At 43.9% G+C, this 13,299-nt stretch overlaps 1 protein-coding gene across 2 annotated transcripts; it reads right to left on the bottom strand.

The window, feature by feature from the left end:
* Positions 1–320: 320 nt before the first annotated feature.
* On the bottom strand, positions 321–5,652 carry ID4 (inhibitor of DNA binding 4). 2 transcript variants are annotated; one of them, XM_083623580.1, is made up of 3 exons: positions 4,728–5,652; positions 2,990–3,048; positions 321–737 (listed from the first exon to the last, which is right to left on the bottom strand). In XM_083623580.1, exons 1-2 carry the CDS (start codon positions 5,163–5,165, stop codon positions 3,004–3,006), a joined length of 483 nt encoding a protein of 160 aa, XP_083479706.1. In that variant the 5' UTR covers positions 5,166–5,652; the 3' UTR covers positions 321–737; positions 2,990–3,003. The 2 variants fall into 2 exon arrangements, with proteins under 2 accessions (XP_083479706.1, XP_083479705.1); XM_083623579.1 differs by having other exon boundaries at positions 321–1,852; positions 4,728–5,650.
* Positions 5,653–13,299: the final 7,647 nt, after the last annotated feature.

Raw genomic sequence — 13,299 nt, 5'->3', positions numbered from 1 at the left:
AAATCTGAAACAAATCCACCCACTTTTTAAAAATAAATAAATCAAGCAGACCATGCTACACACAGTTGGCTAACTATTTACAAAGCACCCAATTCAATCCTACTTAATTCACCCACTCTGTGAAAATCCTATCTCACTGGTGTGTGGAATACTGATGATCCCACAAAATGTGTACCTTTCTCAGAGGCTGGACAGAAGGTGGAACATGGACTATTTTGTTGCTATAAGATTAACCATTAAGCACCACGTTTTAAGGAAAGTGGATCGGATAATAGGGAGTTCTGCAAGTACTGAAGAAAGAAACCAAGCACAGCACAAGGGCACGTCAATCTAGTTTAATGTTTACATGTAAAAGTTACACATAACAAGAGACTAAACAGGATTTTCAGATGTAACAGAGCTGTAATGAAATGAATGCTGCTGTATATTAGAAAAATAATCTTGATACAGTCATCTGATTTTTATTTTTTGGTCTAAGTTCTTTGAAATTGATTTACACCAGTAATCAGACTGAAATGTTCCCTCTTGTCCCACCCCTACCCCCCCCCAAGTTTCAGTATCAATAGTCTTTGGACGAAAGAAACAGCAACTGTACATTTGTTGATAGTTTGCCCTTTGGTTATAAGCAGAAAACATTTTTCACTGTTTTTCCAAAGCAATATGCCACAGGGCTGAAATTCTGGGGTAGCATCCCTCTTGGTGTTAAAAAAGTGTTCCGTGTTTTGTGATTCCTATTTCTGTTTAGGCAACAAAAGAATTTTATAAATGCTCATTATTATTCCTCAGCACTGTACCCATATTGAAAAAAGTAGTCATCTCAGTTCGTAACAAACAAAACCCTTACATCTCAACATTGTTCCGCATACACTGTAATATAAACCACCCCCCCTGTGCCTAACAGACAAAAAATGTAGCTTCAAAACCGTATGATACAAACATCTTTTTAAATTCAAATTAAAGAAAAACACATCTGTATGGACTCAACAAGTTTATTTGTGGTTAGACATCTCATGCATTCATGCAGGACCAACTCTACCTACAGCTGTGGTTTCTGAATCTAAAGGGGGTGGGGGGGGAGAGGAAAGGAAGAGACCACCCCCCCGACATCCAACATATTTTCATCATCAGCAGTTCTGCACTTAAGCCAGAAACAGTTTTCCTAAAGAAATCTTCCCACAGATTTTAAAAAAAACATACACAGCTTTATAATATTTACAAAAAAATATTTAATTAAAAATATTTTATAATTACAGTAGGTCTATTAAAGCATATACTTTTCTCACACTTATAGAACCTCTCTCTATATACATAGTATGAAATGTCACTCATTTTTTTTTTTAATCTATACAATATGTAACACTCCTGCAGGGAGAAGAAAGTCCCTGAGGAAACAATAAAATCATCTATTTTAAACAATAGATGTCAAAACAAAAGTTATCTACAACGCCTCTGGTAGATTAGTAAAGCTTCAGTTTTCAGCTGCTCAGCGCATTAAAGTTATACTTCTAAACTCTGATTTGCCCCTGATCTTCTATCAACAGAAGGGCCACACTTACGTATGCTGAAGATTTAAACCCCCTCCCTCCCAGACAAGTGTACAATTCACATCTGATCTAAAACAAGAGTTAAGAGACATGTGTGTAAAATGCTATGAACGTGCAAAGTTGTGAAATTTTTTTTTCTCTCTTTCTCTTTTTTTCTAAAGGAAGTATGGAAAGAATTCTGGAGTAGTTGATTTATTATTATTTTTCCTTCTGCCCAGTGGCTGACATTTCTTTCTTTCTTTTTCCCCCTCCCTCTCTAATGTGTCTTTCTTTCTGCGTCTCTGGCTCAGGATCTGCCTGCTGCACACCTGTGGAAGAGGAATGAATAGAGTGGGGGTGTGAACCATTCTGCTCCAGACTGACTGGCGCCACCAACAAAACAGAAGACATGCTTGATCAACAACCCAAAACAAACCAGGTCAAACAACAACCGCAGCTCCCAGGCTAGGCCAAGCAGAGGAACACACAGCTGCAGGTCCAAGCTAGAAGCTCTCCGGAGGAGAGTGGAAGAGAAAAAGAAAGAAGGAGTTTCCCTCCTCCTCTTCGTCCTTCCTCCCATCTCTTGTTGCTGCAGATCGGGCAGAGGGGCAAGAAAACACTGCGCCCCGTTCCAGGCATGTTTACTTGGCAGCAAGTCGCATGGAGTTAAATGGGACTTGCTTCCCAGCAAGTGGGTGTGCAGATCACAGCCTGACTGTCAAAGAATTCCTTTAAGACAACCAACATTTCCATAAATGTATTATTCATTGCTTTTATGGGAAGGGACAGAACTCCTAAGGAACATGCCAAGGAGACGGCCTGATCTGTGAACCAGTTAAAAGCCTGAAGATGTAGACAAAAATGCAACACTCCTCTTCCTTAAAGGAATATGAGAAAGTGTATTGTTTCCCCCCGCTGTTTTATCTAATGTACACTATCTGGAATTTATTGAAAAGGTTGATTTTACTTAAGCTGCCACAATCCTATATATATATAGTAAATAAATAAGTGTATATACATTGACCTGCCCCTGTAAGGTAAACGTGTAGAATTAAACAGAAAATAAGTGTACGTTTGAACCTGAGTCACAAAATCATTATGCCAGCACAACTGAACAATTGAATTGACTAGATTACATTGGTTTAAATCTTAAATTTGCCTGAATTAGCAGGTAAATTGCAGCCTAGCATATGAAGTGTAAATACGTCTAACAGGTACCCATGTCCTACGATTCCAATTGTACTCAGTTTCCAGTAAGTGTGCCTGAGACTGGAGTGCCTAATTGTTGAGCAAGAATTACAACCTAATCCTAACTATATTTACTTTGAAGGCCTAGGGAATTTCACGAGACTTGGTTCCAGGTAAGTGTACCTAGAATTGCAGCCTTAGATGGAAACCAGCACGCACGGCAAAGGACCCTGACCCCAGCTCTGCTGAGACACCAAATCTTAAAAGAGGATACTCACCTTGCAAGTGCAGTTCAGCGGCACAGAATACTGTCCCCTGGCTTATTAACAGCCCCAGCCTGCACAGTAATGAGAGAACAGGAGTGCGGCGTTAGAGTTAGCACAAACAACAAGCTTAGCAATCGGCAACCTTCCTCGCGTGGCTCTCTAGAAGACGGAGAAGCCCCACCATAAAGGGAAGCAGGACAACCTCACAAAGGGGCAGAGGAAACTGCAAGCTCTCTATGGATCCCCTCCTGAGCTAGCAACTAGTGACAGGATGCATGCTGCCAAACGTGACAGCCTCTTGCTTTGCAGACCCACAGGGACCCCAGTTGCAGCTGAGGGTCATGTGCTTCCCCCGTGCAACCAAGGAAGGGCATCATCCATCGCAAAACCCAGAGATTCGACAAGAGGTGTGAGTTTGTTAACTGAACAACTGGAGCACGGTTCTTTCTTTGAGTAGATCTTCACTGCAGGGGATGGTAGATCATAGGGAAAGATGATGGTAGTCTAGTCTCACATAATATTAATTGAAACAATTAATATTCCTACCCACCTGGAGTGCTTGTATTTTGTATTTTTAATCGTCTAGTCCTAAATGCACTGACCCCAAGCCACCTCTAGTCATAAACACCACAACTAGTGGATGCAGTAGGTATCTCAGTTCTCTTCCAAAGCTGTGTCCAGCCCGTTCTGTGGGACCCAGCTCAGCACTGTGAGGCAGATGTGTGCCGATATGCATCTGTATCCACACTGGCTCCATAAGAAGACCTCCCATGTGAGATGGGGAAATAAAGCCCATTCCAAGAAATGGAAGTAGGCTGCAGATGAGGCATATACAAGTGGCACGTTAAGTGAATTATGCGCCTGGAAACATGCAAAGGCTAGATCCACTTTGCTGCACACCAGCTGAAACAGAAAGGCTATGTAGTGCATATGTATAGCTACCGAATGACAATACAGTCTGTATGTGTACACATAGGTATACATATGCAAATTGCATCTTGCACTCTGTTAAGTGTGCAGTTATGTGTCTATATTGGCACTTGCACAGAAACACATGCAACCCAATTTCATGTGCAATTTGCAACCCACAAGCCAATTAACCCATATTGTCGGGATTTAACGAGCTTCCCTCCTGCAGAGGTCGGCACCCGATCCGATGCTAGTATTCTGCAGACTGCAGGCTGCCACCGTATGCTAGATGCTGTACAAAATACAGGAAGAACAATTGTCCCTGTCCGGCAAGCGCACACTCTACCTAAATCAGACATCACCAAAGGAGGGAAGGGGGAAGCTTTGAGTATGGGGGTCGCTCCAAAGATCCCCACGCCCCGACTTCATTGTCTTATGGATCGCAGTGTCGGGACCCGATCTTGCACCCAATCGCTTAACGGGGCCCCGAAACGGACCCTTCACATGAAAGCACTCCCGAGCTTTCGAGGGTCGGTGGATCGCGACCTTGGGGCTCTACTTTGCCCCCCAATGATCTGCTCTGGGTCTTTTCGCTACGGGAGGGGGGAGAGAGGGGCAGGTTCTCGCTCCATAATAAGCAGGAGGGCCACGGCCACCCGTTTATCCATCCATTCCTCCCGCTCTGGGGGCGCACGGCGTCCCGCCTTCGAGCGCCCCGGCGGAGTTGAGCGGCGCGTGTGCGCTCCTGCCGCTGCCCAACCCGGCGCGCCTCTCCCTCCCCGGCCCGTCGGAGCTGCGAGCAGCGCCCGGCTTCTCTGCCCGCCGCCGCCGCGGCTCTTACCGGGTCGCTGTTGAGCGCCGTGAGCGGGGTCCTGGGAGGCCCTGCCGGGTAGCTGGCCGGGTGCAGCGGGGGAGGCGGCAGCGGCTGCTGCTGCTGCTGTTGCCGGAGCAGCGCCGGGTGCGTCTCGAGGGCCAGCTGCAGGTCGAGGATGTAGTCGATGACATGCTGCAAGATCTCCACTTTGCTGACCCGCTTGTTGGGCGGGATGGTGGGCACCAGCTTCCGGAGGCGGCTGTAACAGTCATTCATATCGCACTGGAGGCACAGCGCCGCCGGCTCCTCGCCCGGAGACGGGCTCCCCTTGTAGCAGCCGTGCTCGGCCAGGCAACGCAGCGCCAGGTCGCCGCCGCCGCCTCCACCTCCACCTCCTCCTCCTCCGCAACAGCAGCCCGCCAGCGCCTTCCTGCTGGGGTGTCGCACGGGACTCACCGCTTTCATGGTGGAAAAGAAACGCAGGCGGGCGGGCAGAGCCCTCGGGCGCCCCGGTCAAGCAGCTCCCACCCGCAGTGCAAGCAAGACAAGAGGCGATGCAGCCAGCGGTGGGCAAATCAAAACAACGGAGAGTCCGGATTTTGCAAACGGGGTGCGCGACGAGGGGGAGGGAGAAAAAACAGGAAGCAGCGGGAGAAAATTAAGAACCGTGTAAAAATGAAAAATAAAAATGGATAAATTCCAGCCGCCACCTACCCAAGCAATATATCTATCTATCTATACTGTATACCTAGCGGGCTGCTTACTTCCCCTCCTTCCCTTCTGCCGCCACTCCAGTCCCAACCCGGCTCTGCTCAGCCCAGTTTGCAACGCCGCCGTATATATATCTAGCGCGGGGTAGAGGCTGGGCGGGGCGCGCGCTGCCCGGGCCCAAGGAAAAGGAGAGAAAAGAGCGAGCGAGAGAAAAGAGCGAGGGGGTGGGAGAGACACACAAGAGTAAGGGAGGGGCGATGTGTATGTAAAAAAGAGAAAGAAGTGAGGCACGAGTATTGAGCGCCGCGCTTTAGCCAATCGGCAGCGGCAGTTTTCTCTACGGAACGCCGCGCCAGCCAATGGCGAGCGGCTCCATTCTGTCAAACGCTGTGTAGGGTCTCGGCGAAAAGGGAGGCTGTTGAACCCGAGGGAGGAGAGATTGAGAGAGAGAGAGAGAGAGAGAAGGAGGGAAGGAGGGAGGGAGGGGGAAAGAAGTTCCTTCCGAAGAACTGCGGGAATGCGAATGGAATTCGCTCTCGCTCCTCGCCTGCCGGGATCTCGCTTTCCCCAGCGGCTCGCGAAGCCCTCGCCATAGCCTTGCATAGTGACAGGCGCTGCTCTGCTCGTGATCTGGCCCCGAGGCCGAGAAGAAGCAATGGCCGATTGTTATCTCTCCCCCCCCCCCCCGTCTCCGCGCAACATTTATTCTTCAGGCTGCTTAATTATCACTTCACCAGCTAGTCCCTGAAGAAGACAGCAGCTTCCACTTCCATTCAGAGCATTTTCATATCTCTAGGATTCTTTCACCCACCCCACCCCCCACCCGTCATATTTCTTGACACCCAGGGTATTTAGCAGATAATAATCAGATCCAAACTTGAATGCGGAGAAGTGTGTGGAGGAGGGGGGGCTGGAGGGGGGCTTCTCTTAAGAAAAGCAATTGCCTTGCAACATTAAATTAGAGCACATAACTATTAAAAATTCATGGAGATAGGGTATTTAAAATTCCTCCATGCCATATAATATTAATCCATTTAATGTAAAATTCATACCTGTAACTTAATTTGCCTCATTAGTGCCCCAGATCACGTATTAGTTCAATGTACCATGTTTTAAATATGATGCTGGAAATGCCCGGATTTCTGTACTTTGAGACAGCACATTAAAATTAACATGCACATACCTCGCTTGGAGTGGACTGCAGCCTTTAAATTCCATAATGCCTTGCACCAACCTTCTATGAAGCCTTCTTAAACTATTCCAAATTAAAACCATTAAACCGCTGAATAATGAGCTAAAATGTTATCTCTTATGAAAAAAGCACTGTCCTATATTTCTGAACCACCATGCAATGATTTTGTAGTCATGAAATCATACAAATCTATAGGATTAGTGTACTGCATGAATAAATGTACTGGATCTACTTTCACTGATTCTGATGTCCAATGAGCCACTCTTCAGCCAGTGAGTTCAAAGATACACAGCCCTTGCTCACAGGCTGTTTGTGAAACAAACGCAGCGAGAATAATTTTATTTTAAACTGTGATTGTATATGTCCATTTTATTATACTTTTTGATTCTGGAACATCCAGAATGTTAGAATATGAATTGGGACACACAATTCTAAAGTCCTGAGTGTGCAGAGACCATGGAACACACAATCACATGCAAACAAGCACATTTCCATACAACACAAAAAGTATCTTTTACTTCTCTTACAGACATTTAAAAATATATTTGACAGCAGTTATTCCTTAAGCAAGTTTTTAAAATGTTTAGAGGAAGATTTGTTATTTTTACACACACCAAAAAGCCCCAGTTGCGTCCGCATGTGGAATGTAAGTGAAAAATAGTCAGAAACCAGTTAAACCGCAATACTTTTAGAATTTTAGTCACTGGGATTATAGTTACAATCACATACTCAAAGAGTTTGTCCATTAAACGCAGCGGAACTGCCTTCAAAGTCAACATACATTGGATAAGGCTGCCTGCTTGTACTCCAAGGAAACACGTTTAGGATCTGGGTGCTGATCAGTTTACCATTCTGATCCAAAATGCACTTGTCCATCTAAAACTCTACTTGGAAATAAGTCTCAACTTCAGAAGAACATGCCTAAAGAAAATATAACTGGAAGTGAGCAAATCACCTTGTGAGAGGTGGATATTAAAGTATAGTTTTTACTCACTGACACCTCACTGGAAGCATCATTTATTTCTAAATATTTGCCACTACTAGAACTAGGTAAGATTCTCATGAATTTTCCTGCAGTTATAATTTTTCTCTTGCACAAAATCCTGATGTGAAGGCTGTTTCTCCCTCCCACCAAACTTAACAGGATCTCTAGATTTAGTAGGTGCAGTGAAATCTCACTGTTCCATCTTAATTAAAATCTGTGTGAAACTAGATACACTACTGTAGTTAATTGTCTTGGTTGTACAGATTTGGTTCTTAGAGCTAATCTGATTTCACTTTAGGAAACTGGTGGGAAATCCCAGTATGGATCCCATTCTTCTGGCGCCAATCTGGTCTGAACAGATGGGCAGATAAACCATTCCTGAACCGTTCTTGAGTCTTCATCAGCAAGCTTGCAGGAGAAAGGAGTCTGAGCTTATGTGAACTGACTGACTCTTCTAAATTATATAGTGCCCCCACAGTCAGATAGTCTAGAATTCCATGTTCAAAATACATCATGCAGGTTAGAATAATTTGTATGCATATGTTTAAGTTGAATGGTTTGTTTTGAGTGCACTGGCTTCCGAGATTTCCTGTGTTATTGGCTTTCCCCCTCCTTTCCCCCCTCTTTGCTAATGAATAAAGTGATACATGAAATACTGAGCAAGTGAGAGTCTAAAAAACAGTGGCTGGAAAACACGGACCTGTGTGGAGTGTCAAAGTCAGTTTTCCAGATAGCATCAAGTGTTCCTGGCACTGGGCAATTGGGATTCTGCTGATTTACTGCCCAGCTTGCTGCCCAACAGTCTGCTTGCCTCAGCTGACAGAGCTGGTCACACAGATGGTTTTGAAGACTCCCAGACTACTGGTTCAGAGGGACTGAGGGGCACCCATGCTGAGACAACTGCCACTGGGTTGGCTCAGGACTTCATGGCTGCCATGACGTCCATGAGGTTGTCTCAAAATGTCACCAGCCCAATGCGTAGGTACGTATTATTATTATTATTATTATTATTATTATTATTATTATTATTTACATCTGTATCTCCCCTTTCCTCCAACTCAAGGCAACATACATGAGGGTCCTTGGTAATCTCTTCTCATCCAGAAACCAACAAGACCCAGACCAGCTTAGTTTCTCCAAGGGGGCTGGCCTCATATGCCTTCAGACCTGGTAATTCTGTTTCCAGAATCTGGGTTTTTTGGGGTGAGTTTCAGGCTTGTTGGGCTATTAAAATGAAAAATTAACATATCGAGATACCAAATTTTGCACCAGCAGTGTTTGCATTGTGTGTGTGTATGTATAACTGGTTCAGGTAAACCATAGCAGGCATAGATAAACCTCAATATTATCAGCAGGCTCAGGGAATCACCAAAGGTTTGCAGTGGCACAAAAAATATTTGGAGGTGGGGGGGAGCTAAGGAGGCAAAAACTGTTCAAAACAGCCCAAAGAGGACTGAGTAGCCACGGAATGGTAACTATTGGGGTGTGGAGCAGAAAACTGTGCGGGAGGTGGAATGGAATGGAATATCCTCAAGGACAGCATCACTGGCTGACAAAAACTGAACAGAAGAACTTCACACTGCAACATTTTGTTCCAGGGCTGGCTTGTATCCTTGAATAAAATGCTCCAGCCAGTTGCGGACTTTGGGCTCTTAAATTTCAACGGCGCCCCGTGTGATGCTAAAATTCGCCCCCACCTCTCACGCACTGTTTTACAGCATTGGTGTAGCGCCTCCTGCAGCACAGCTCCTAAACCGACTGTGCTGTTCTAAAACTGCCTCTGCTCCAGTGGCAACAGACTATATCTTGTTAATGCTCGTATCACTATCCCCTGATTTTTCAAATCTGTTAGATATAGCATAGCATTATCATTTTATTATACAAAGTGCAATCTCTGCATCTTTTGTCATCTTCATCTTTTGTGAGCTCATATTTTCCTCCCCCCGCCTTCTCCCTTTAAGCAGTTTTACTCTCAAATAAATATAGTGTACAAACAGCACAGAAGACGAATGAGTTGCTAATGAGTAGGCATGATTACAAGAAATCTTCAGTGTGAATCTTAAATGCCCGCAAAAAATTTTGTGTGACCATAAGCAGGTTCCTGTTTTCCAACCCTAACATTCTGGGGGTATGTGAGGTTAAAATGCTCTATTCTGAATTTATTGGAGGAAGTGTGGGAAACAAATGCAGCAAATAATATTTATGTTTCTAGTTCTAGCAATATACAAATAAGTATCAAGCCATCTGTGCAGACAGTACTAACTTCCATTTACCATATGCATTTTGCAGCAACAGTTCCGCTAGAAGAGTTCATAATCAGAATCTATTATTTTTTATTTTTTTTATTTTGAAGGGAGGTTGAGAAGAAGGTTAAGCTATCATTGTGAACAGGCACCTCTCTTTAATTAGTGAAGTCCAACTGATAAGGTTTCTCCTGGACGTATGACAAGCTGAATTCTGCCATCTATGAATCTGTGGTGTATGATTTACTCTTGACCAGTGGTTCCCAATAGGACCCCCTATTTTTCAAAAGCCAAGCCACGGACCCCCTACTTTTGAAAATTTTGATAACTCTATGGTTGTTACCTCTGCAAAGCAATGTTTCGAACAAAATGTGGGGTAGCCCCTAATAAGCAAAGGATTTTAAGTACAGTGGACGCTCGGGTTGTGAATGTGATCCATGCGGGATGCACATTCGCAACCTGCAGCGTTCGCAACCTGCAGCGGCACGTCTGCACACGCACGGATTGCGATTCGGCACTTCTGCGCATGCACAAAGCGCAATTTAGTGCTTCTGCGCATGCATGACCGCCAAAACCCGGATGTAACCCGTTCCAGTACTTCTGGGTTTCGGCGTTCCGTAACCCGAAAAAACGCAGCCTGAAGTATCTGTAGCCCGAGGTATGACTGTATACTAAAAACAGACCATGATATTTGTGATATTTCCATGCAAAAATGACAAAAATTTAGTTGGGGGCAGGCAAGGGATGAGGCAGTGGACACCTAGGGGTCCCTAATTGGGGACCCCTAACTGGGAAGCACTGCTCTAGACAATTCTTTCATTGACGCTGTAAGTAGGTCATGTCTCCTTGGGTCCTCATATCCTGTCAAGGAACAGCTACAAGAGAAGAGCACCTGAGATATTTCCAGTGACATGACTGCTGGGTTCACAGGTGCACTGAACAGAATACTTCAAGTGAGTTCCAGCACCTCTTTTTCTAGAAAAACAGCACTGTCTATATCTTACATATATAATGAGTGTTATCTAATCCTTTAAAAAATGTATTTAACCCAAGGGCCCCTCTCAACACGTCGCATTCGTAAGTTTTCAAAATGCCCTGTGATGAAGTATTTCCTTTTTATTTTTCCTAATTAAACTTGATGTTCACCACCGGTCCTTGTATTTTGAGAGCCTGCTCCTCGATTTTGAAAGAGTGGAACTAATTTTTATTTAATTATTTCCCCCTTTTAAGTAATGAGTTTATAAATGCCCTGACCATTTAAACATCTCCTATCTCTCATCATTTTAATTGCCCTTTTTTTGTACTTTAATCCACTGATGGCACATAAAAAAAAAGTTTCCATATTTAGAGAACCACTGTGATGTAGATAACATGTGAGACTATTGCTCATGTTCTTACACAGCTACAAAACTCACATTAAGGATAAAGTTGTTGGGACAATTATATGGGGGAGAAACTTGTGTTAGATCTCTCATACATGAATGTTTAAGGAAATAGTATTCTATTGTAGTGCTGTAAAGCAGCCTTCTGTAAACTGGTGTCTTGGACTATATCTCTCATCAATCCTGACTATAGCCATGTTGGCTGAAACTGATGGGATTTGTAGTCCAAAAAATCAGGCTGGGTAAGGCTGGTATAAGAGGTAGATTGGGGAGGATTGTGTGCCTATTCCCCCCACCCCAGTTCCTGTAACACAATCTGTGTATCTAAATTTAGATACATTATGCTGTAATGCCATTCAAACACACTTTCTTTTAAATTCATTTTATATTAATTCTTGATATTTCACATTGTCTTTTAAACTATGGCAGTATGCTAAGTGACCTTTGTGCTGTGACTCTTAGATCTCTTTCTGAGTAACTACAGACAATTTAGTTCATTGAATATATTTTGCTTTTCTGCAACTACCCAGTATGGAAATATTTCTCTGAAGCACTTCAGTGTTTTTTAACTACCTTGAAATGGGAAATCAGCATACATGGTCATACTATTAATCTTTACATCCATTTCCTTTCCTTTATGCTTAAGAGCTAAGGCATATATTAGAAGAATCCTATGATATAGCCCTCCTGGGAAAGACAGCTCTTGAGAATGCAGATGTGAGATAGGGACATAGGAACATGCCTTAAACTGAGTCTATCCTGGCTGGAAGTGGCTCTCCGTGGTTTCAGACAGTTGCTTCCCCACCCTCACTTGTGTGGGGAATTAAATATATGAATCCCTGTGGACCCACATGTGTGGATGAACAACAAAAGAAAATGGCTGGGTACCTGGATTCAAAATGTGGGGCTTTCCACACTCTCCTGCAGGGAGAGAGTCCCAGTAGCAGAGATTAAACTCACAAAAGTTAAGCATCAGTATAGTGTTAGGAATATAGGTTACTAAACCTTTTTATCCTATTCAGATGTCAAAGAGATAAACAACTACCTGACATTCAGAAGTCATCTTAAGGCAGCCCTGTTCAGGGAAGTTTTTAATGTGTGACATCTTAGTGTATTTTTGGTCTTTGTGGAAGCCGCCCAGAGTGGCTGGGGTACAAATAAATTATTATTATTATTATTATTATTATTATTATTATTATTATTACTATTCAGACACACACAGCAGCTGAGCTACACACTGCTAAGTTTAATATGATTTACTTACAGATTGAAAGGTCTGGTACATGTGCCGTTCAGAGCAGTTTCAAGGAGAAACACAGGCAAAACTCTATACCCTCCAACAATTCTTCAATGAAAATAGGGACGTCCTAAAGAAAAGTGGGACATTCCGGGATCAAATCAGAAACTGGGATGGCTTCTGTAAATCCAGGACTGTCCCTGGAAAATAGGGACACTCTGAAATTCCTGCTTTGTCCTGGATCTTAGGCAAGTCAATTGAAAATTCGTGTTCCTGTTTAAAAAAACCCCTCAAGAAGTTTTGGGGTTTCCTGGTTTTTACTTTTTGAAATATGGCAACCCTACACTTGGAGGGTCTGGAAGCCCATGAGATATGTCCACCTGGCAGGAATGATGCTGCCTGTATAACATAGGAACAGGCCCTATGTCAACCTGCATCTTTTAAGGATCCAGACTTAGGTGTCTTCTTTCACAAGGATGGCCATCCAGCTGCATTGGCAGTGCTCCCTTTCATGTTTAATGTTTTACAAAGAGAAGTCATCTCTCCTTTCATCCTTATAATCTACAGTTTCACCCGTCTCCCAGCATGGCAACGAATATGGTCCCTAAGATTCCCAACCCCCACCCCACCTTGCACTGACAGAAAAGACGTTTGCTTCAGCTAAAGCCTCAGGTTGCTACAACATCAGCACCAACTGAAACTTAACCTGACGCTATAGAAACACAGCACACAATGGGTAAGCTCTCGAGACATCATTTATTTCCAATTGTTATTGATGGCCTTTCATACTTTGCTCGTGGGTCTACTTTACCTTGTCACTTATGAGCTACGAGGTTATCAATAACTCAT

This window comes from Podarcis filfolensis, assembly GCF_964270895.1.
Source record: "Podarcis filfolensis genome assembly, chromosome: 7".
NCBI classification, from domain to species: Eukaryota; Metazoa; Chordata; class Lepidosauria; order Squamata; family Lacertidae; genus Podarcis; species Podarcis filfolensis.
Note: the sequence above shows the minus strand (reverse complement) of the source record. Positions and strands in the feature narration are given on the sequence as shown.